At 40.2% G+C, this 25,220-nt stretch overlaps 1 protein-coding gene across 1 annotated transcript; it reads left to right on the forward strand.

The window, feature by feature from the left end:
* Positions 1 to 5,555: 5,555 nt before the first annotated feature.
* Positions 5,556 to 19,994, forward strand: LOC134223110 (uncharacterized). Its single transcript, XM_062702247.1, has 4 exons — positions 5,556 to 5,783; positions 5,831 to 7,628; positions 7,691 to 7,925; positions 19,661 to 19,994. The coding sequence occupies exons 1-4, from the start codon at positions 5,556 to 5,558 to the stop codon at positions 19,992 to 19,994; spliced, it is 2,595 nt and encodes an 864-aa protein (XP_062558231.1).
* Positions 19,995 to 25,220: the final 5,226 nt, after the last annotated feature.

Raw genomic sequence — 25,220 nt, forward strand, 5'->3', positions numbered from 1 at the left:
AACCACAATAACAATACCTACTGCAGTCGGAAGTACGGAACCTCCCAAAACAGAATCTGGTACATCCTCTCATGGTTGTCATGCGCATCAGGCTAAGTCAAGCGACACATTATTCCGCTACCTCCCGGTGGTTCTACACGGTAAAAGTAATTCGATCCGTACGTATGCCTTTCTCGACGATGGTTCAGATCTAACGTTGCTCGACGAAGAGCTAGCTGACAAACTGGATCTGAAGGGAGACATTAGTTCGCTTTGTTTGCACTGGACTGGCGGAACCCAACGCCAAGAAGTAAAGTCAAGGGTCGTCGAACTACATATAGCCGATGTACAAAATGGGTCCAAGAGCTTCATTATCACCGGAGCGCGTACGGTAAACGAGCTTCTGCTTCCATTCCAAACGATGGACATCGAGGAACTGTCATCGCTACATCCCCATTTGAAAGGGTTGCCGGTTGATTCGTATTACGGCGTTCGACCACGGATTCTCATCGGACTCAAGAACCAGCATCTAAGCCTTGGCCTCAAGTACCGGGAAGACAAACTAAATGCTCCTGTCGCCATAAAGACACGTCTAGGGTGGACTATTTGTGGAGGTGGAACTGCGGAATCTACAACAAGTCCTGTCCACTCGGTTTGCCACATCGATTCTTGCGAAGATCATGGCGAAGATGAAGATCTGCACCAGGCAATTAAAGCATACTTTGCCCTGGATAGCTTGGGGATTATGAAGCCACAGGAAGAACTTCTCTCCGTCGATGACCAAAAAGCACAATCCCTTCTACGATCGCTTACAAGGTTCACAGGAGATCGTTACGAGACAGGTCTACTCTGGCGTTTTGATTCGATTCGCCTGCCGGACAATCAATTGATGGCACAACGACGCTTTCAAAATCTCGAGAAGCGAATGCAGAAAGACGAAAGGCTTGCTGAAACACTAAACTAGACGATGGCTGACTATCTGAGCAAAGGCTACATTCGAAAGCTGTCCGATGAAGAGTTACAGCAAGCATTCCAGCGCGTTTGGTATCTTCCAGTGTTCCCGGTGTACAACCCCAACAAGCCGGGGAAAGTAAGAATGGTATGGGACGCCGCAGCTAAAATATTTGGGGTATCGCTGAACTCTGCCTTACTGAAGGGTCCCGATCTGCTTTCCTCGCTATTCTCTGTGCTGATTCGCTTTCGAGAGCGCCCTGTAGCTCTGACGGGTGACATTCGTGAGATGTTTCACCAAGTTCTGATGCGACATGAAGACCAACAGTGTCAACGGTTCTATTGGAGAGATGAGAGTGGGAATATCGGTGTATACGTGATGCGCGTTATGACGTTCGGTGCCTGTTGTTCTCCCAGTAGCGCCCAGTACATTATGAATTTGAACGCAAAGCGCTTCATTAACGAATACCCAAGCGCCGTGGAAGCTATTGAAAGCATTACGTAGACGACATGCTAGTAAGCACAAATACTGCAGAAGAGGCTATCAAACTTGCTGAGGATGTAAGCAAATATATTATATTAACAATATGGTTCACTTCGAGTTTTTCCATACAACGAAATGGCGAACAATTTGCCGGTGATAACAACATCATCTAGCGAGCAAAGAGGAATCTAATCATGTTTTTTTTCTAGCTTGTGCTGGAAAACCCTCCTGCCATCTTCCGGTGAGTAGTCATACAGTTGTTCGATGACATTTTACAGTGTGGGGATGTCCATACATTTTTCAATAAATCGATTACCGGAATATCGATCTTGTTAAATGCAAACACTACTGTAAATATTTCGATGAAGCAGTGCAAAGCAGACAAACTACACCTTTGCTTCAATCGTTCAAACTGTGAAAGCCGTTCCGCAAACATTAAAATGATTGTTCCACTGTAAACATTTCTATCATTTTCTTCAGCAAGAAATTTGATTAATTCTTTCTGAATTTTATCGATATTATTCCAATGCATCATTCTTCTTTCTTTTCGGTGTCCTAAATTCCTACTAGAACTTAACACCTGCGTTGCAACTTATTATGAATTGAAAACTTTTCGCTGCCCACCATTGATTGAATGAATATGTATCTTGAGTGAAAATCCAGGAAGATGATCACTCATCCGATTGCGTTTTGTTATGTTGCGCTTATCATAATGGGTATGATTATTTTGTTACATTTAGACATGGAAAGTGAATTGAACAAGTCGCTTGGATTAAACGCGTCCAAACACCTTCGCTCAACTCACTTGAACAGACAGTAAGTTGAACATGTTTAACTCTTGGCAAGTAAATTGCATTAAACTAAGCTATTCAATTTACTTGCGCTTTCAAAACGTAGCATTATGGTGAGATATTTCGGCTAAACTTAATTACGCCTATTTTATTGTGCTTTCTCGATTTCGTATCCAATATCAAATATTTTGATAAGAAAATTATTTTGAGCTTTTTAGTGGAATGCTTTCACCTGTCATAAGACGAGTTTAAACAATCCCATTGAATTCCACCACTTAAGTGGTGGAATTCAATGGGATTGTTTAAACTCGTCTTATGACAGGTGATCTCTAAATATTTTTTGGGATTTAATAGATTATTTTTCGATACTTTCGCAAGAAAAACTAGTTGAACGTACCCGACCTTGCTCGGGATTATACTACAGTCGTTCTTCACATCTCGATATTGAAGGGACCATCGAGAAAGGGAGAGATCGAGAATGGAAGGAAAATTTAAATGGGTACTAGATCCAAAACAGCTTGTTGCTATGAAAAACGACAACAAAACAAATATCATTGCTTATTGTTGATCTGTATTGTTATCGTCCAAATATGGTCTAGTAGCCTAAAAATTTGAACATATCGACATAAGGAGAGTGAATCCAGAACAAAATACGATTACAACACATCGGGATAGAAAGATTTCAAGATAGGGAAGTTATCGAGATGTAGAAAGCCAAAATGTATGTAGATTGAAGGGACCGAGGAAACCATCGATATAGGGAGAGATATCGAGATATAGAACATCGAGATTTACAGAGTCAACTATATTTTGCATTCTTACTGTCAATTGTTGAGTTCATTCAGCGCCGCACTCTAGATCATTTTTAGCGCGATCGTATTGGGTTTCCTTACAACTCGCATCAAAATTGTATTTTCAAAATTTCTCAACTTTCTCCTCAAAATTTAGTGATATTTTATAACACAGCAGTCCTCAAGACGAATCGATTAATGAGAAACCCGTACTGACCGATTTGTTCGCAAGTGTCAAACAGTGTCAAACAGTACAGCGACCGATTGATTTTTAAACACCGACAAGCCGCCATTACCGAGCGTGGAAAGCTGGATTGATATTTTTCCCTAATATATTTATAATGCAAATCAACTACCAAAAAAGTGTTTTACGTGGTGAAAACATTGTCTAATCATGAATTATTGGAACGATTAATTGAGATGCGGTTTACACTGAGTGAAAGCTGTTGAGTATTCCTTTTAGCTATGTAGGTTTTCTTTTAACCTGCGCTTGATGGGGAAACGTCATTAAAAGTACAACGAAAAAATAATTTTCCCCATACTAATTTGCATGCAAACTTGAAACGGCTTGTGCTAAATCAGTTTTAATTCAAATGAGCTCAATTTTTCAGGGGAAACTCAGAACGTGGTAAAGAATCAGATGAGCACTGTAGATCAAAATAAATTTTTTGAACCACCCTAATGCTCATCTCACAAGTAGGGTAAAGTGCCCAATAGTGGACCCCCAACCAATAGTGGACCCTCCAGCCATTTTTGCATTATTACAGCATAATGTAAACATTTTGAAATGAAATTCCATCGGGAGAACCTACCTTACAGTCCTATGATTTGATCCATGATCCATGTAGGATTGGAAATACTATGGAAGGTAAAATTAGATGATTTTTTTACAATTCTATAAAAAATAAACACGAGAGTGTCCATTAAAGGAATATTTTGGGGGGTCCATAATAGGGAAGAAGAACGTCCCGAAACGGAACATAAAAATCAAATGAAGTGTCGACTATAGGGAAGCAATTTTCTATTATGGACCCCCAGAGGGTCTACTATAGGGCGAATTCAGTCAGACTTTAAAATGTTAATTTCAACGAATGACGTCGTGTATTTGAGTGTTTTATGTATGTATCGTGAAGAGGAGACAGAGCGTGGTATTAGATATCAAGCAGAATTAATATGTTGAAAATGTCTACACGTTATGACAAGAAGCGCAAAATTCCGCTACTAGGGGGTCCACTATTGGGCATTTTACCCTAGGTAAAATATTTTGATCATATCATCCTTGAAAATGTGATAAAAATCGTTACGTTTTCAAAAATCCTTAAGTCTTGAATGTCGGAATTCCATCGTTTTTCGAGTTCAAACAATCATTTTGTAAACTCTTATGCATCTATATATCTATAAATCATAAATCTATAAATCTCTACGAATTTTGTTAATTTACATTTAAATTCAAAAAGTGTAACAAAACATAAGTAAATTGATCAGGGTCACTTCCTTGCTGTTAAAAATACCAGTGAGTTTAACCATTGCCTAGCGGTAATGTTTGCTAGCCAAATGTTGAATTCAATAAATTCGGCTCCGTAAGTGTGTGTGTATAACGATCGTCATATGTTGGGTAGTTTAATTATAACGTGTATCGTGTATCGTGGCGCCACATGCGGGTTCGCCAGAATTTCGTGAGAGTGAATCATATTGTTAATATATTATGCATCTCGAGATAAAATAGAATACTGCGGCTTCCTGCTGGTTGCTTCTCAGGTAAACGGTCACTAAACACAACAGTGTCAATGAAAATCTCACCCACTGTATGCACTTGCCATGATAAACACTCTCCATGTACTCAGTGACTCCGGTTGCCTCTCACTAATACAATCGAACACTGTTGTCATTTCGCGAAAAGCACGTGGTTTTGTTTTGAGCGGGAAAATTCTGCCTATCTTTTAACACGGCGGCTATCTTGACGTTTACCTTCACAGTCGAGTCTGTGAGTGTAAGACCGCCGCAGCATTCTAGAAAAAGATTAGCGCGACAATAGTACATTTGATAAAAGTGTTGCAGTCAAATGAGCAAACAGCAACATGGTGTGCGAAATAGAGAGCGAGTAGGTGCACCGGCATGGTCCCGCCGGATACAGTTCAACGAGCTATATCAAATTTATTATACATTTCCACAAAAATATGCCTACCACACTTCTGCTACAACATTTGATTTTCCATTTGCATTCGATTAAACATAATCGATTAAGTTTGCAAAAAAACATCAAGCATCCCTATTTTTTTCATGATGACATTTTGAAGTGTGTGTAAAACGATCGTCATATTTTGGGTAGTTCGATTTACGTGTGTATCGATCCTTTCGGACGCATGTTGGCGCCACATGTGGTGTCGCCAAAATTTCGTGAGAGTGAATCATATTGTTAATATAGTATATTTGATGTAAGGTGAATCCACGCAAAGGGCGGGTTCGAAATCCGCAACTGGATTAGCAACTAAGCGCGTCTTGCAAGCCCTACGAGTGACTACTGCCGAAGAAAAGAATCTGGATCTTTCACCACAAATGATGGCTAGATGTACAGATGTCTTCACCTACAAAGTCGATTGGCACCGCTACGACCACGACATGTGGGAAGGTCGCCATCATCCAACAAAACGAGAGGTTTTGAGAGTCCTCATGACGATGTTTGACCCCCTCGGACTCATAGCACCGTTTCTAATGTACCTAAAAATTCTGCTGCAGGAAATCTGGCGCAGCCGTACCCAGTGGGATGAGAAAATCGACCATGCCGCTGTAGGTAAATGGCGTAAGTGGCTACAAGTCCTCCCGCACTTGAACAGGTCCAAGTACCTCGATGTTTCCAAACTGCTCCTGGGTATGATGAGGTACAACTGCACACCTTTGTAGATGCTAGCGAGAACGGTATGGCTGCTGCATGCTATCTACGATTCCAACAGAAAGAAGAAGTCCACTGCTGTTTAGTTGCTGCTAAAACAAAAGTCGCACCTTTAACCTATCATTCGATTCCGCGTCTCGAACTCATGGCAGCGGTCATCGGGACAAGGCTCTCCCGGACAATTAGCGACTCTCTCTCATTCAGCATTGACAAATGTTTCTACCACTCCGATTCTCGAGATGTAATATGCTGGCTGAACTCCGATCATCGTCGTTACACTCCTTTCGTAGCGTGTCGGGTCAGTGAAATTTTGGAAACTTCGGAACAGAACCAGTGGCGATGGGTCCCGTCCAAAATGAATGCCGCAGATGACGGAACAAAGTGGGAGAAAGAAAGGCTTCCAGACATGTCTTTCGGATCTAGATGGTTCAAAGGACCAGAGTTTTTGTGGAGAACGGAAGAAGCGTGGCCGTCCCAATTACCCAAAGGCAGCAAGTCCGATATTGAGTTACGTCCACATCTGTTAACCCACTTCGCCATACCAGATCCAGCGATTAACGTCTCCAGCTGGAAGCGGATGTTGAAGGTTGCAGTACTCGTACACCGCTTCGTTGCAAACTGCCGCCTGAAGATTCAGAAGCAGCCTTTTCGTTGTGGTCCCCCTTCCTCGGAGGAATTACAAGATGCCGAACGCTATGTGATTCGTCAAGCCCAGCGAGAAGCCTACCCGGAAGAGTTAGCTATTCTTCTGAAGCCGGAAAGCCAATCAAAGAAGTGTATTCCCAAGACCAGTTCGTTGTTTAAACTAACACCGTGGCTGGACGACTATGAGCTGATGAGAATGCGAGGAAGAATAAGTGCATGTGCCCAAGCAAGCGAAGATGCCAAGAACCCGATTATTCTACCACGTGACCACCACACCACCAAGCTCATAATTGCACACTACCACAAAAAGTACCACCACCAGAACCATGAGACCACTATAAATGAGCTCCGACAGAGATACTGTATACCAAGACTACGTGCGACCTACGCAAAGGTGCGAAACGATTGCCAACATTGCAAGAATCACCGTGCCGTTCCTCTACCTCCAATTATGTCCGACCTCCCGCCAGAGCGCCTTGACGCTTTCTGTCGCCCCTTTACTCACGTAGGCGTGGACTATTTTGGGCCAATGGAAGTCGTCGTTGGCCGTCGAGTAGAGAAACGATGGGGTATGCTAGTCACATGTCTGACGACTCGAGCAATCCACCTCGAAGTGGTGCACACTTTGAACACCGACTCGTGCATTATGGGTCTGCGCAATTTCGCAGCACGCAGAGGAACACCCAAGACAATTTTCAGCGACCGCGGCACCTGTTTCATTGGCGCGAGCCGTGAACTGAAGGATGCGGCGAAAGCAATTAACCACGACGATCTGATGAGAGAAATCGGTGGCACCGACACAACATGGAAGTTCATCCCTCCAGCGTCGCCACACATGGGCGGTAGCTGGGAAAGTCTGGTTGGGATCGTGAAGCAGAACTTGATGAAAATCCATCCTTTGTACAAGCCCAATGATGAAGTTCTACGAAACCTGTTGATGGAGGTCAAAAATACCGTAAACTTCCGACCACTGACGCATGTACCAGTAGACAATGAATCTGCTCCTGCCCTTACACCTAATCACTTTCTGCTGGGATCGTCCGACGGTTCCAAGCCCCTTTGTGGCCTCGACGATAGTGGAACTGCTCTTGGACCTGGCGAATGTCGCAAAAGCTGGCCAACCAATTCTGGCAACGCTGGTTAACCGACTACTTACCAGAGATCACTCGTCGAACCAAATGGTACACCGACACGAAGCCAATAAAAATCGGCGACGTGGTGGTCATAGTCGACCCCAAACTACCCCGGAACTGCTGGCCCAAAGGCAAGGTTATCGGGACTTCCATCAACCAGAAGGACAACCAAATCAGGGCCGCAACCGTGCAAACTGCGACCGGGGTGTATGAACGTCCGGTAGCCAAGCTAGCCGTACTGGATGTAAGGCGCGAAGAGCTGTAAGTCGACCAGAGGATCGGCGTACCGGGGGGGAGTGTTGAATACGCCCCTGGCGTATAAACGCACCTTCTCATCCAACACTATCAGCTCACACACCATCGTATACAGGTAAGGTACAGAACCTGGTATTTGCGCTCGTTGGTGAACCGTCACGACCAGACCTATTGTACCACAAAAGCAAAACAAAGTGAACAATATCATCGATCGCTACACGTTTCCATCCTATCTATATACGCTGAAATTGCCCTAATTATAAAGATTAATTGAAATTAGTAATCAGTGAACTCAATTTGCTAATATTGCCCTATATTATATATTATCCATCTCTACAGTGTTCCCTTAAAAATAGTGAACTTGTTCTAACCTACATTCTACTTACATTCTAAACCTACATGCGAAGGTAAATTTATTAGCCTAAATATTGAAGAAAAACTTAAGTCTAGATTGTTTCAGTATGGTTAGAAAAATAGAACAGTGAGATAGACCACTAGATAGCACGAAAGTTGAGACAGACCTCCTACGACCTGTGTGAAACGGATGACCCGCAATATACTTGCACAACGTGACTAAACGTAAGTCGAAATGGAAAAACACTAAATTGATTAAATAACAAACATAGGAAATAAGACACATAGCATGTAAATCAAAACACATTTATACTATTTTACAGGAATATAATAGTATCCACCTTTAAACATAAAACCTAAGTTTACGGTCGTTTTGTGTGGTATTATTATCTTGGAAAACCCCCAGTGCCGTGATAAGTTGGCAAATTCCAACATCCACTATAGCCGGGCAAACGGTACAGAAGGTCGAAAACCAAGGCCAGTCAACGTTGGGCGGCGGCTTAGGCAATGCACCAAACCCCGTGTACTCAACTCTAACGTGTAATCTGTGCTGCTATATGGCAGTGATACTTGGTGCGTATTAACACAGATCACATAGATTTGGGGCTGTACACATATTACGTAAGCACTTATGGGGGGAGCGGGGGTCGGTCAATATCTTACGCTCCATATAAATAAAAAATCATTTGTATGGAGAAAATCTTACAGGGGAAGGGATGGGGGGCGAAAAACCCAGAAAAATTGCTTACGTAATAAGTGTACGACCCCTTTGCAATTATTCATCAACAGATATCAACGTTTTACAGCTCGGACCTGGTGGCCTCACAACTGGATTCTGAATGATGAGTCTCATCGACGATGCCATCGAAATCCGATATCAACAGCAACTCCACAGTGTGACGTAGGCTTGCCATACACCACGTAAAAGCGGAGACGAAATCTGCAAGCAAGCGATGGAATCCGGCAGGAGAAACAGAAACAGAGAAATAAATGAAGACGATAGGAACCAGGGCCCAATTCAAGGATGGAGATTTTTTACGTTGTGCCTATGTCCCCCAAAAAATGTTCAGAATACAAGAGTGATGAATCAATTGGAACTTTACCTCTCAAAAAGCAAGGTTATTTCCATATCGTACCTCTGCTTGGAGTAAGGTAAACGAATATCTGCAACCAGACGCCTTAGAAGACACCTCAGGCCCAGGGCTCTACATTACGGGTGGGAAGATGTGTAGTTGTGTTGGTAATCCGAGCTCGGTGAATTTTGTACTCACCCAGTGAACTTTTCGGTTTTCTTATGGCAAAATGTTCACGATTCGGTTTCCTTATGGCAACTAACCAAAACAAAGAAAAAAATTCCGTCGAAATTGAAGTATTGCACAAGATTTTTCTCATGCAGTACTAAGATTCCGTCGTATTTATGCTGACAACACATCCCTTCATTGAAAGTTTTCAACATTTTGCTCAAATTTGTTACTTAAAAAAAGTGAACAACAGCTGATTCGGTTTCTTCATGGCAAATTTTCGATGATTTTTTTTCCGTTGCATCAGCAAACCACTCACCAACACTCGCAAGACTCGGCCGTTTGGGCCACTCGATATATGGGTCATTCCATATGAAGTGACCGAGAAAAAATGCAAACGTGCAATCGACTTTCTTAGAATTAAATGAAATTTTGACCAATTGTTTATGTATGGGTTATACCCCAAAATCCAAAATTTCGTAGTGATTGGACCTCCCCACGATTAATACGACCATCCCCCTTTTCGGACAAATGTATGAAACTCATCATTTTGTTTTGTTAATATCTCTGGAACTGTGAGGTCTATAATGAATCTAAGGTAACCATTCGAAAGAAGATTTTTCAAGGAATTTATAAAAAAATATTTTTTTGATGTGCAGTGTTAATATTTGAACAATTTTTAAGTTTTTGTCCGAAAATGCATTTTTTACCCAATGAGTATAATTTTATTTAAAAAATAACCTCACCAACGTGTTCTTTGGCCATTTTTACATTGGAAACGCTTGAAACCCCGAGGTACAATGTTCCGATCTTGAGATACAGGATTTTAAAAATGAAAAGTCTTTTTTCACTGTGAACATTGAATATTTTTACCAATTTCCGAACATACACACACATTCGCATTGACACATACACACACAGCTCAATTGGTTGCTTCTCCACTTTCTGCATCGCGTTTGAAATTTATATGAAGATTAGCATGGATTTTTTTTTGCATTCTTGCTCCTAGCGGCTTTATTTTATCGTTAATTCAATCATCTGGCTAAATACGTTAGCATATAGTCTGAAAGATGCCGAAAAAGTTTGCTGAAGAATAAGCATTGCTGGGAATTTTACAACGCTTTGAAGTTTGATTGTTGAAATGTTTCTGCCAGCACTATACTACAATTTGTTCCTCAGTCCTAAAAAAATAAAATTTTTGAAATAACGCTCAGTTGAATGATTGGTACATACACGTAGTTTGGCAGTGCTGGCAGAATAAACAATTTTGATTGTCGTTCCAGCAAGGATTACTCACAAAAACTCCATATTATATTCATGAGTTCACATATGGATTTTTGCAATGGGGTTAGCGAAATGGATTCCATATTTTCGACACATATATTCCATGGGCCCACATGCATTGCATAAGTGTTCACACATACTATCCATCTGGGTCATAGTATCCATGTGTGAATTTGTATGCGTCGGCACACATGATATGCATATTTCAAAATACATGGATTTTTCCCATAAAGTATGTGTCGATTTTCCTGAGTGATCCTTCTTCTGCAAAGTTTTTCGGCATCCTTAGGGTCAACCTTTAACGCAATATGTCACATGGTTTAAGAAAATCTGAATTCTCTAGGAGTTAAAAATGCAAAAAAATACAAAAAAAATGGATAGCAAATATTATCCATTTATTTTCAAAATACAGAAAATAAAATCATTATCTCAAAGAAGACCATTTTTATGATGTTTGTTTTTGGTCTACTATTTTCATATTTTGACAATATACATACACAGTTGACAATTTTCGATTCCTTGGTGAGTGACTGAGAGCTCATGGCTGTCGTCAAATCACATTTGGGTGCTGTGAAGTGTGGGTTTAATTCCCGTGGTAGTAAGATAAAACTTTTCGTGGATAATTCTCCTCTGGTCGACTAGTATTGACATTAAGCTTTTCTTCTGCCTTGTGTATAACTTCACAAAATTCGTTTGAAAATTGCATCCAACGTTTTTGCCATTTTCAACCCTCTTACCTCCCACTTGTCACAAATAGTCACAAATCACTTACCCTCTTCTTCTGAAAGTATAAGTATCATTTACTTAATGATTTGCCTTTTTCATACCCTTTTCCTAAAATAACATAGTGAAAGTCTACTTCCTTATTTATTCTTCTTTATTCTTCTTTATTCTACTTTATTCTTCTTTATTCTACTTTATTCTTCCCTTTCTCGTACACTAAGCGTTCTTAAAGGCTATATGTTCGCTTCGAAAACAAACTTTTATAGAAGGCCCGGGGATCCATAGTGTTGTATACCAATCGATTCAGCTTGAGGTGAGTTGATGTCTGTGTGTGTGTGTGCAGAAAAGTTTCATCCACTTTTAGGCACTTGCCCTTAACTGATTTGCTCACAACATGTTGCATTTTACGGGAAATCCTATCCCATTGTTTGCTATTTAAATTTGACTGGTTCGGACTATGGACTCGAAACATATGGTCAAAATACTATTTTCAAAATGCACGAGAAGTGCACCATTCCCGCAAGGTAAATTAATCAAGGTTTTTTAGATAATCATATCGTTTCCTCTGTCGTAATTGCCTTTCGTATGTCTTTTTTTTTTTGCTGTTTTTACGAAAATGTTTGTTTCTATGATTAAAACACGAGTCTTTTGGTGAACTTAATCCAACGTTATTTTGTAAGAATAGAATAGTAAAAAAAAGATTTCGGCTCCGTAACGCTTAACAGCATATGAGCCGAAAGCTTTTGAAATAAATTAATGACCTATAAAATTTAAAAAAATCTCTTCATAGCAGGTGAAATACTATAGTACCTATGTGAGTAATAGTTTAATAGTACGCTTTACAACAATACAGAAAAGTTATTTTTTCCAAAGTGACTACGTTGCCAAGTACATTATTTTCTATTCAATGTTACATGTTTTACAATTTCTTATAAGAAAACAATATCTTGGAATTTTATAAAAACACTCTAGCAAAAAGGGTAAAGGTTGGGTGGGTATGCATAACAAAATCTTATGTGATTGATAAGCTCCATATGAATCATATTACATTCAAAACTCTATAACTCGAGAACTGCTCATAGTACCTTGGGGTTTCAAGTGTTTCTTATGCAAAATTCTCTGGAGAACACGATGCTGGTGTTATTTTCCAAATAAAAATATACTCATTGGCAGAAAAATACAATTTTATACTTAAAACGCAAAAACAATGCAGATGGCAACACTTCTACTAAAAATCGATATTTTTCTCAAAAAGTTTGGAGAATTCTCTTCAAAATGCATAAAAAGAAGTTATTTGTAGCTTTAAAACTGTCCGAGATATGAGTCGTTCAAAAATATGGTTTTTACAAATCGTCAAAAACGGGGGGTGCTCGCATTTGCCGAGGGGTTGTCCAATCATCAAATAAATTTGGATTTTCACATATAATCGGTAGATAAACAAATCCACAAAATTTGATAAATATTGGTGTAAGTCGATTACAAGTGGTTCGGTCACTTGGTATGGAATGACCCATATACCACCCTGCCTCAGGCCCAGGCTGCAATCGCCGTCCATGAACTGAAATGACCTCCTCACGACTATACAGAAACCCCCGCAGCTCGACGGCGCATGTTTCATGTATGGGTGAGTTAAGCGTCCATTGTATCATCTCTACGGGTTTGTCCGAGATCCCATCTCTGCCGCTAACAAGTAGCATAGCATTCCAATAATTTTAGGATCGTTTGCATGCTGATATGGCGTGCTTCACTGATTCTACATAAGACGTCACCTAAGTATTCCGTAAAGTCTGGGAAGTCTGCAATTCCGAGTAACAGCCATGTTCAAACAACACATCTGTGATTTCAGAAGTACATCTGGCCATTGCTTCTATTGATTCAACCAGTTTGAGTTTCATACTTGACTTCAAACAAAAGTCGTCTAAAACGAGGTAAGTACGGTTGTTTAGACGAGTAGTTTAGACGGTTGAATACATTCCACTAAAAAGAGCTTAAAATATTTTTCGGAGTACTTTGGTGTTCTGGGTTATGGAAAATGTTGGTGTTATTGATGGAATAGTTTGTTTAGTGTTTATCAGCAAAACGATCCCTCTTCCAAAAACAAAAAAATAAATTCTACAAAAATGAGTTCCAGTATATTTTTTAATTATATAAAGTTTGTGCAAAATTCACTACTGGATAAATATGTTAGAAATATTTATATTCTTTGCTTTTTCTAAACATTCTTTGCTATCATTTTCCATTAAAATTTAAAACTTTCCATGGAATAATTGCATTTTCTACTCTTTTTTTTCGTTTCCTTGTTAATTTTTATTCCTCTTCCCCCCCTCGTACATCCCAAGAGCTTTCGGACATAAAATAAATCTAATATTTCTATCTGCTTAAATAAAAGAATAGATTCGACTAAGCTAATCAAATTGAAACAAATATAAGTTTAGTTCCATTGTTATTTATTCGTTATGTTAATCAGTTAAGTTGCATTTGAAACTTGTAACGCTTAGGCATGCTTGATTGCTAATGGTTGTCCGGAATTTACAGGACCACCAACGTATAGAAACGCACTAGGAATTCATCAGTTTCCACATCTGCTGTTGAATATGTTCAACTTTCCTAAATGCTGCATACCGTCACTGTATATAGATGCCTTTTTCATGATCAACACAGGTGGATTGATGAACCAGATAGATATTTGATTAAAATTCCAGTGCAGTCGGAATTGACTAGAACATCGTAGATATTTTTCACCTCTTCATTTTGGGGATATCTTTTCAAGGTCTAAAGCAAGCAAGCTAAGACCATCTCTCAGTTACTTCTTCAACTCATCTCCAACCAACTTTAGTCTAATATAAAAGTACCATTGTTAAAGTCATATTTGATTTAGAAGCTCACTCGTGTGCTCCCTCTGTGAGCTCTGAATGAATGTCATTATTCTAAATATACTACCCGTGGTGGCAGACAAAAGTTTGTAACACCCGGCGAAATGACAACGGTGTCTCCGAAATTGTACTTATCGTGTGAGAACATCTCCTCGGTTCGAGCTAGGAATAACCGCCGCCGGCACCGTCATCAGTCTCATCATCATCACCATCCCCCCTAGGAGAAGTACTTGCAGGCTCATTTGCCTGCTCCTTCCACTCAAGTTTTCGGGAGCGTGCGAAACTAATGAGCTTTTATGCTGAATAATCACTGCCAGTGCCACCAACTTCTGAATGGACAAAAAAAAACAGACTCCTTCTTACATGACACAGTTGTAGGAACACGAGTGACTGACTTGGCTGCTCCTCCACGCCGCACCGACATGGCCGGAGCAGTGATTCAGCATCCTCCGACTGACTGTGTGCGACTCTTGTCCTTGTCGGAGGGCGGAAGATTTTTCCCGCTCTGTTCCGAAATGGTTGCGCGACACTAACTGAGGCGAGAAGTAATTTTTATTTTAATGAATTGCTTCGTTTGTGCTGGTGGTGTGACGAAATTGCCTCTTGTTGCAGGGGAATTAACTTCTCTTTCCACGGGCTGGTGCTATCATCATCGTCGAGTTCGTCGTCGTTGGTGCCGAGTGGCGAGTGGCGGTAAGTCTGACAGAAATTACTGAAATATCTAGCTGCTGTGCTGGATGATGATGACGATGGCTCTGATGATGATTCTAAATGTAATCAATTTTAAATTTTCTGTCGAGCCGGCTGGGAATAGAAATCTGTAACCAGAGGCAGTTTGTATTTATCCTGGAAATTGTGGGGAGCTCTGAGTGCCATCAGGATGATTAATGAGCTCAAATGAAGATTACATCTTTTGTGTTGCTCTGCTTTTTTCTATTCTGCTGTTGTAGAGTTTATCATATTCAAGCAGCAAATTGCATAACAGTAACCATTTGAAGCCCTCATTTGCTCAATTGGTTTACATTATGCATACCAATTGAAAGTCATGTTCGTCCGACAATGGATGCAAATCGCTTCACTTCGAGTGAGTCAATTTCCTTTGAAGTAGCAGTCAATTAGAAGGTATTGGTATTGCGCCACTCTCCGGTATTTCCTTCGTTCGGAATCGCTCGACTATCACTAACGGAATCAGTTTCACCCCTTGGTCTGCAAGCGCACTCGATTATTTCTTAATGACTATCGGTAAGCCAGCAATGACCACTTCGGAACGAACGGAATTCCATTTATTCATACATATGGCCTAATGCATTCACAAAAGGTCAAATACAATGGCGTGTCCAAACAAAACCGGGCAGGACCGAACCATGGATAGTGTTTGATGACGGTCCTTATCGGTTGATGGGTTATTAGCACCTATTTCGGTTCTGTCATGGGGAGAAACGATAAACATCGGCTTCTCGCGGGTTCCAAATATTTACCTGTGGAAGTTGTTCATTCATTGTCCACCAAGGAAAGTATCAATCAAGTACGTTTATTTATTGAATTGCAGTGTTCAGAGCGTAGGCTTTTTACATGTGGGTGGTTAATAACAATCTTTTATTTTTTTTCCATTCTCTTTATCTATTTCTTACCTTCTCTTGTTTTCTCTCCAGTTTTTTTTCCCATACAAATGTTTGTTCAAATTTCGTCTTGTATTTTTTCCTTCGTTATGACTCTGGAATGGAGCAACAGGCTCTGAAAAAATATGATCTATCCGAATACATTTTTATTCAAAATAAACTACATTTTCAAATGTTTTACAAAATTTCTCAAAAATGCCTTCTTCTCTTTCTAGGTAATAATTGTTCGACCATATCAAGCGTAAGTATGAAAATGCAAGAACATCAATCTGAACAACAATTCAAATTCAGTTCAGTTTCAGTTCAATCTCCAGTTCAGTTTCAGTTCAGTTTCAGATCTGTTTCAGTTTCAGTTCAGTTTCAGTTCAGTTTCAGTTCAGTTTCAGTTCAGTTTCAGTTCAGTTTCAGTTCAGTTCAGTTTCAGTTCAGTTTCAGTTCAGTTTCAGTTCAGTTTCAGTTCAGTTTCAGTTCAGTTTCAGTTCAGTTTCAGTTCAGTTTCAGTTCAGTTTCAGTTCAGTTTCAGTTCAGTTTCAGTTCAGTTTCAGTTCAGTTTCAGTTCAGTTTCAGTTCAGTTTCAGTTCAGTTTCAGTTCAGTTTCAGTCCAGTTTCAGTTCAGTTTCAGTTCAGTTTCAGTTCAGTTTCAGTTCAGTTTCAGTTCAGTTTCAGTTTCAGTTCAGTTTCAGTTCAGTTTCAGTTCAGTTTCAGTTCAGTTTCAGTTCAGTTTCAGTTCAGTTTCAGTTCAGTTTCAGTTCAGTTTCAGTTCAGTTTCAGTTCAGTTTCAGTTCAGTTTCAGTTCAGTTTCAGTTCAGTTTCAGTTCAGTTTCAGTTCAGTTTCAGTTCAGTTTCAGTTCAGTTTCAGTTCAGTTTCAGTTCAGTTTCAGTTCAGTTTCAGTTTTGTTTCAGTTTTGTTTCAGTTTAGTTTCAGTTCAGTTTCAGTTCAGTTTCCGTTTAGTTTCAGTTCAGTTCCAGTTCAGTTTCAGTTCAGTTTCAGTTCAGTTTCAGTTCAGTTTCAGTTCAGTTTCAGTTCAGTTTCAGTTCAGTTTCAGTTCAGTTTCAGTTCAGTTTCAGTTCAGTTCCAGTTCAGTTTCAGTTCAGTTTCAGTTCAGTTTCAGTTCAGTTTCAGTTCAGTTTCAGTTCAGTTTCAGTTCAGTTTCAGTTCAGTTTCAGTTCAGTTTCAGTTCAGTTTCTGTTCAGCTTCAGTTCAGTTTCAGTTCAGTTTCAGTTCAGTTTCAGTTCAGTTTCAGTTCAGTTTTAGTACAGTTTTAGTTCAGTTTCAGTTCAGTTTCAGTTCAGTTTCAGTTCAGTTTCAGTTCAGTTTCAGTTCAGTTTCAGTTCAGTTTCAGTTTAGTTTCAGTTCAGTTTCAGTTCAGTTTCAGTTCAGTTTCAGTTCAGTTTCAGTTCAGTTTCAGTTCAGTTTCAGTTCAGTTTCAGTTCAGTTTCAGTTCAGTTTCAGTTCAGTTTCAGTTTCAGTTCAGTTTCAGTTTCAATTCAGTTTCAGTTCAGTTTCAGTTCAGTTTCAGTTCAGTTTCAGTTTAGTTTCAGTTCAGTTTCAGTTCAGTTTCAGTTCAGTTTCAGTTCAGTTTCAGTTCAGTTTCAGTTCAGTTCAGTTCCAGTTCAGTTTCAGTTCAGTTTCAGTTCAGTTTCAGTTTCAGTTCAGTTTCAGTTCAGTTTCAGTTCAGTTTCAGTTCAGTTTCAGTTCAGTTTCAGTTCAGTTTCAGTTCAGTTTCAGTTCAGTTTCAGTTCAGTTTCAGTTCAGTTTCAGTTCAGTTTCAGTTCAGTTTCAGTTCAGTTTCAGTTCAGTTTCAGTTCAGTTTCAGTTTCAGTTCAGTTTCAGTTCAGTTTCAGTTGCAGATTCAGTTTAGTTCTACTTCAGTTTCAGTTCGGTTTCAGTTCAGTTTCAGTTCAGTTTCAGTCCAATTTCAGTTCAGTTTCAGTTCAGTTTCAGTTCAAATTCAGTTCAGTTTCAGTACAGTTTCAGTTCAGTTTCAGTTTAGTTTCAGTTCATTTTCAGTTCAGTTTCAGTTCAGTTTCAGTTCAGTTTCAGTTCAGTTTCAGTTCAGTTTCAGTTCAGTTTCAGTTCAGTTTCAGTTCAGTTTCAGTTCAGTTTCAGTTCAGTTTCAGTTCAGTTTCAGTTCAGTTGCAGTTCAGTTTCAGTTCAGTTTCAGTTCGGTTTCTGTTCAGTTTCATTTCAGTTTCGTTTCATTTTCGTTTCAGTTTCAGTTCGGTTTCGGTTCATTTTCAGTTCGGTTTCAGTTCAGTTTTAGTACAGTTTCAGTTCAGTTTCAGTTCAGTTTCGGTTCAGTTTCAGTTCAGTTTCGGTTCAGTTTCAGTTCAGTTTCAGTTCGGTTTCAGTTCAGTTTCAGTTTGGTTTCAGTTCAGTTTCAGTTCGGTTTCAGGTTCGGTTTCAGTTCAGTTTCAGTTCAGTTTCAGTTCAGTCTCAGTTCGGTTTCAGTTCAGTTTCGGTTTCAGTTCGGTTTCAGTTTATTTTCAATTCGGTTTCAGTTCAGTTTCGGTTCAGTTTCAGTTCGGTTTCAGTTCAGTTTCAGTTCGGTTTCAGTTCAGTTTCAGTTCAGTTTCAGTTCAGTTTCAGTTCAGTTTCAGTTCAGTTTCAGTTCAGTTTCAGTTCAGTTTCAGTTCAGTTTCAGTTCAGTTTCAGTTCAGTTTCAGTTCAGTTTCAGTTCGGTTTCGGTTCTGTTTCAGTTCAGTTTCAGTTCAGTTTCAGTTCGGTTTCAGTTCAGTTTCAGTTCAGTTTCAGTTCAGTTTCAGTTCAGTTTCAGTTCAGTTTCAGTTCAGTTTCAGTTCAGTTTCAGTTCAGTTTCAGTTCAGTTTCAGTTCAGTTTCAGTTCAGTTTCAGTTCAGTTTCACTTCAGTTTCAGTTCAGTTTCACTTCAGTTTCACTTCAGTTTCACTTCAGTTTCAGTTCAGTTTCAGTTCAGTTTCAGTTCAGTTTCAGTTCAGTTTCAGTTCAATTTCAGTTCAGTTTCAGTTCAGTTTCAGTTAAATTTTATTGCAGTTACTAACTTTTAGCTTTATTGTTCTGGAAACGTTACTATTTTTGGATTCCTTCCGGCAGCCTCCAATAAAACTCATGTAAACGATTCGTAATATCAGTTTACTTTGAAAATTGCTTGTGCGAAATTCTGACGCATCATATCCATTTATTCCGCTCTGACGCCTATCTTAATTGTTGTCAGGAACATTTCAATTTCGCAAGCACCTATACGTCGACTTATCCTCCGGGCTGTACCGGGGCTTCCACGGGATCACTTCGCACTTCGTTCTCTTCTCTGTCAGCTCTGCCATCGTCGTACATCCACAAGGAAAGCCATCCAACCTACAAAACGTGTAAAGCCAGTCAGTGAGAACATACCAGAGGCGCGGTGGGGCCACCAACACCGCAAATGGTTATCCATCCACAAAGCCCGAGGTGGTGTTGGGGAGCAGAAAATGTGACATGTGAATGATTAATGACTTTAACTTTATGGAGATAAAACGCTGAAGAAGCTCCCAGTAACAACCGATCGTTTGTTGATGTTTCCGGGGCTGGGTCACATCCAACGGTGGAAAGATGATTCCGCATCTCCCGCAAGGAAATAATTGCTCCAGCCGGAGTACCCACTAATATTCTTCCTATTTTCCCATGTCAGATTCTTGAGGAAGAAAAGCCAGAAGATCCTGTCTGCGTCAGACACACAAACGACGACGCACCCCACGACAACTTGCAATCAAAGAAAATCCTCTTTCATGCAGTCAGTGTCTTCCTCATCTGTTGCCAGCATCACCATCACCGTCATCATCAAAAATCATCATTCCACGTTTGATGCAAGCAACAAGCAACCAAGAAGGGTCGAAATGTTAAATATCCTTCCGGGTAACCTCTACGTGAGTAAGCAGAACGGGAAGGCCACATTTGCTGCGCCAACAGTTTTCCCGTGCTTCCGATGCGATGTGAACGAAGCGTTGCCCCTCGCTCTTGATTGACAGGTTCCATGCGTCAGCAGGAACGAACCGTACGGCAAATTACAAAGGGAATTGCGAAATAGGATGATAGCAATTTACTTCCCGCAAATGAAAAGTCCTGCACCGAAATTCGCAACACGGAGGTGGAGCAGGGCAGTCAAGCTCAGTGATTCATGTTTACAATCAGACACCTCTCGCAGTCGGGTTGGGTCGTCGCCGTAGGATGGTTGGTTCTTCGGCCCAATGGCTGTCTGTTCTTGATTTGTCGAAAAGGGATTTAAATTCCTGTAATCTAATTGAGCACTCAAATCCTGCATCGGTGATCTTTATGGCAAACATAAACTGACCGGATGGGTGATCCGACCGAAACGTGTCGAGCCGGTGTTCAATGGGTTCGATCCAAACAGTCGTTACTGGATGAGGATGGGCTTATTTTTATGATACACATATTTATGTATGATCAATTTTTTATATTCAATTTCACCGGCACCGATACTAGACGTTTCGATCGGAATGTGTCGGTTTTATTTGAATCGATTTATTGAGTTGGGTAATGACGACCAACTTATGTTAAGAGCTGTTTGACATAAAGCATGATGTTCTATGTGCTTTTCACGCCATGTGCGTCGTTATTTTGACGTCGGACTTACGTCTTTCTTTACTATACTGGGTGTCATTTAGATTTTTGGAAATCGAGAGCGTTACGCTGGAAGGGAAGATTTTGAACGTTACTAGCGCCTTTATGTTTCGATGGATTTTGAAGATTTATATATCAATCAGGTATCTGGCAACCCCAATCCTACCCACTACGTTTGACAATAGCCAACATCTTTGAGTTTCCCATTGTTCTATTGAAATTGGGTTTCCCACTGACAATTCTATTTTGAAAACAAACCACTATTCTGAAGTGATTTTTCCCAAATAGACGTAATTATTTTTCATAATTTTTCAAGAACTTGTGCGAAAGTATGAATGCGATGTGTATTTCAACAAGAATATTGATGTCTTTAATAAATTTTTATATTTCAAACGGCACCAAGCGCTCTACTTCGCCAAAATATCGTGGTATTCAAAATACATTTTCAATGACAGGTTTCAACGATTATGATTACGTCTTCGTATCAAATTAATCGATGATTTTGATGCTAGCATCAGAAACATGGCCGCTTCGCAGACCCCTGATATCAATCGACTCGGACACTCTCCAGCATTTTGCCTATTTCACTGAAACTTAAGATTATTAACGATAAGCTATTGAAAATTTTAATTCTTGTCAAAGCCAGCAAAAATTTCATATGTAACCAATCCCGTGCATTCCTAACACGGACATCAGAATGCGGTATGTCACAGGCCTTCGGGTCCGTCGGAAGATTTTCTTTGTGTATAAAAGAAGCAGTGCCTGCCGCGTGCGAGTCATTACAATTTGTGACAGCAGCCCGTACTGACGTGCTTTTAGCTCGCGCATTTTTCGTTTCGTTCGTTCGTTCGCTGTGTTTACCTACACAGCGACAGCATGCAGTCACCAGCGGTAGAACTGCCGATGGGTCTGCGAATAGGGAACTGGGGGTAGGACGCCCACGTTAAGGAAAATGCCATTTTATCAATAAAACCACCATTTCAGCCAGTTTTCATCAGCGCATACTGAAGAACAGCATATCTGCGACTGACTACCGATAACAGATATCTAATTGTCCATTTTATTGCACAGAAATTTGATTTTTAAAAAGCACCTGAAAAAATGATTTTCAAACCATGCGGGGTGAGATGCGCCAGTGGATGGGTTAAAACGCGCATGTGCTTATCGTACTGATTTTCATTTTAATTGCCTACATTAAGGCAATTAACCGAATGTTTCAGCTGTTTCGGTCATACGAAATGAGCATGGGAGTAATGCCCCACACCGACCTCAGAAGTTTGAAGGCCCATAAAATCGTTTTAAAACCATTTTGACGTAGGACTTACGTCTCTCTTTACTATACCGGATGTCATTTTAAAATATTCAAATCGACCGCGTTACGCTGTGTTGAAAGATTTTAAACGTTAATAGCGTTCATCTCAGTGGACGAATTTCTGCGGTAAGCCCCTCAATCGACAGATTTCAAGTATGCCTTCCATGTCCATGCTTGATAAGACCCGAAAAACTTGTTTCAATAGGCATGAAACTGTTTTCAATGAAAAACATTGAGCTCAAGGGAACCTATAAATATGGGTACCGCATAATTCTTGCATCATTCCATTACCACGTTCTGATTGGTGCAGACACCAGCGAATGAGCAGCCGCTGGGTCTGCCGAGAAGCCATAAAATAGCGCAACGCGATTTTTTCCTTTCATTCTGCCCGGGACAAGCGAAGCAACTGCATCATTGATTGAATAGCACCATCAAAGCGACCATCATCATCCGAAACCTAGCCAGCACATCAGCAGTCCACCCTACAGACCCGACAAAGCAGCAATGCTGAGCAGATACCGGCAGCAGGAGCAGAGTCGAGCCGAAACCAGCCGGCATCGGTGCTGAGCCGAGACAGGCTGAAGAAAAGCCACATGATGCAGCATGTATGTCCAAAAACAAACGGTTCTTCAGAGAGCCAATAATAGAGATCAATATCAATGCTTTCAATACCCTTCGGGATAGAAATTGTACTTGGGTGCCAAATCCAATATTCTAGAGATAAAATTTTATGCGTGATTTTCATAAATAGCGTCAAAACTAACAGTAGATAATTTTTCTGATTTAACCGCGAAGTGGACGAAGGACTTCGCTTGACCATGCCTTTAAAGATTCATAAGATGTCCAAATCCCTCACATAATCTTATTTGGATAAAGAAAACACCGATAACAGCTAAAACATTAATAAACTATCAATCGATTTTTCATCAAATGTTGGATTTTTTGGCATTGATCAAGAAATATCTAGATAAACATTGTTTGCTACTGACCGCACACAAAGCGAACGTGACTGAATGATCGTCCCATGTTACCAATTCTAAATCTTATCACTCGAAATCCCATGTCCGGGTGTTTCCTTCCTTCTACTACTAACAATGTTGTCTCAGAAAAGAACACGTACTTCCCACCTGAACTGCAATTCTAAGCTCGCTTGCCCGGCTTATTGGCCTGTATCTAGCGAAAAGTCCCGTTAGGAAATAGACGCTAGCAGCGAGCAACAAGCGTAAAAAAGAAGAAGCCCTTCTCGAACGCGTTGATGATGATGACGCTTTGGCTGACAAAGAAGCGGGATACAAGACACTAGCTGATTGGCCCACCAATTGGGAAGCAGAGAAGATTCAAAATAAGGTATAAAAGAAAAGTGCATTCGCTCGCAGAGTATTCAGTCTTTTTTATACCACCACTAGAAATTCGTGGTTATTTGAAAAGATCGTTTTCTTACTTTTTGGAGCCGAAGCAAACAGCCTTTTCAAGGCTCTAAGAGTTAAAAATAATTTTCTCCTTCAGTCGCTATCGCTTTTTGGATTAGAAGGCCCTTCAGTGGAAGGGCTGAGATACAGTCTACATCCCCTGCTGAACCAACTTGTGGTTTATTTCAGGCAGTCCTTCAGTGGGAAGGTTGCCACTGTCGAAACTAATATTTCGAGACCGGACAGATACTTCCTGAATTTATTTATCCAAAATAGTTGATGTGAGAAATTTGGACATATTATGTATCTTAAAGGCATTGTCAAGTCAAGTCCTATGTCCACTTAGCGGTTATGTCATAGACATTACCCACCGTTCGTTTTTGACGACGATTTCGTGTGGAACATAAAGAACACGAGTAAGCAGCATGGCTCATGGCTCAATTATTAATTTATCAATGTATAACAGCGACAGAAAGACTAAATTCCACCGAGCTAGAATTGCATCAAAACACGCAAAATCGTTTTTCGAGTTTTTCATGTATAACTAGAGAAAAATCATGAAATATATGTATCCAATGGCAATATTTTTCATTGCTTTATCGTATAGACTATTGAAAATAATCAAAATGGGGATATTTAACCTTATTCAGGGGTGTCGCGTTTTAACCCCTATGGGCGTGCTACCCCCACTTCCCCTAATTGAATTTGTTACAATTTGATAAGGATCCAAGCAACACCACTTCTTTCTCAGTGAGTTACAGCAAATATGGTGTAACTTACTAAAGATCTGAATTATGAACAACGCCAATAGGTGGAGCCTATTTGCAACATCTTGCGGCTATAATGAAAATAAAAACACAAAAACCAACTGGGAATCGAACCATGGACCTTCATAAAATGCTGCTCAGTTGAGCTCAAGTTTTTTGCCACATATCAGAAACATTGTGGTAACAGCAATGCACCATAACACTTTGAAGTGTTATTTTTGTGCAACTTATCTGTTACGTTTCTGCTAAGAAACAAATTGATTCCATAACCACCACCTTGTCGAACCTCAGGCCAATTAGTATCCTTTGTGCGCTTTCAAAGGCATTCGAGTAACTGTTAGAACATCAAATGTCTTCTTTCTTGGTGGAAAACAATCTACAAACAGAGTGTCAAGCTGGATTTCGGAAAGGTCAAAGTGTCCAAACGGCCACTGTTCGTGTATACGATGATTTGGCAAGAACGATTGATAGGAAAGGTTCTGCTGTTTTATTGCTGCTTGATTTTTCGAAGGCTTTTGACACTATTCCTCACCGTAAGCTCTGTGTGAAGTTAAAGACACAGTTCAATTTTTCCTGTTCCGACACAAACCTTATCGAGTCCTACCTGTCAGAACGGAAGCAGACAGTATTCTGTGGGACTGAACAATCCGAGATTGGCATTTCAACATCCGGCGTCCCTCAAGGCTCGGTACTTGGTCCTTTGCTGTTTTGCTGTCACATCAATGATTTGCCAACGGTTCTCAAGTACTGTTCAATACAACTATATGCAGACGATGTACAGCTATATATTTATCGCATCGGAATCTCTCATGATCTTATCAGGATGATGGATGAGGATCTCGAGAGAGTGAACGAGTGGTGTCAACGAAACCAGCTGTTTGTCAACCATTCTAAGAGTAAAGCTATTGTTTATGAAGGGTAGTCGAAGGAATATTATTGGAGTTAGTTTGCTACCTTCGATCACTGTGGATGGTCAAACCATTGAATGGATGGAAAGTGCGGTGAATCTTGGATTTATATTTCAAACGGATCTGCAGTGGAATGGCCTTATCAATAAACAATGTGGGAAAATATACGCAAGCCTTCGAACGCTCTATTCTTGTGCTTCTACTGCGCCTTTCG

Source organism: Armigeres subalbatus, chromosome 3 (assembly GCF_024139115.2).
Source record: "Armigeres subalbatus isolate Guangzhou_Male chromosome 3, GZ_Asu_2, whole genome shotgun sequence".
In the NCBI taxonomy this organism is placed as follows: domain Eukaryota; kingdom Metazoa; phylum Arthropoda; class Insecta; order Diptera; family Culicidae; genus Armigeres; species Armigeres subalbatus.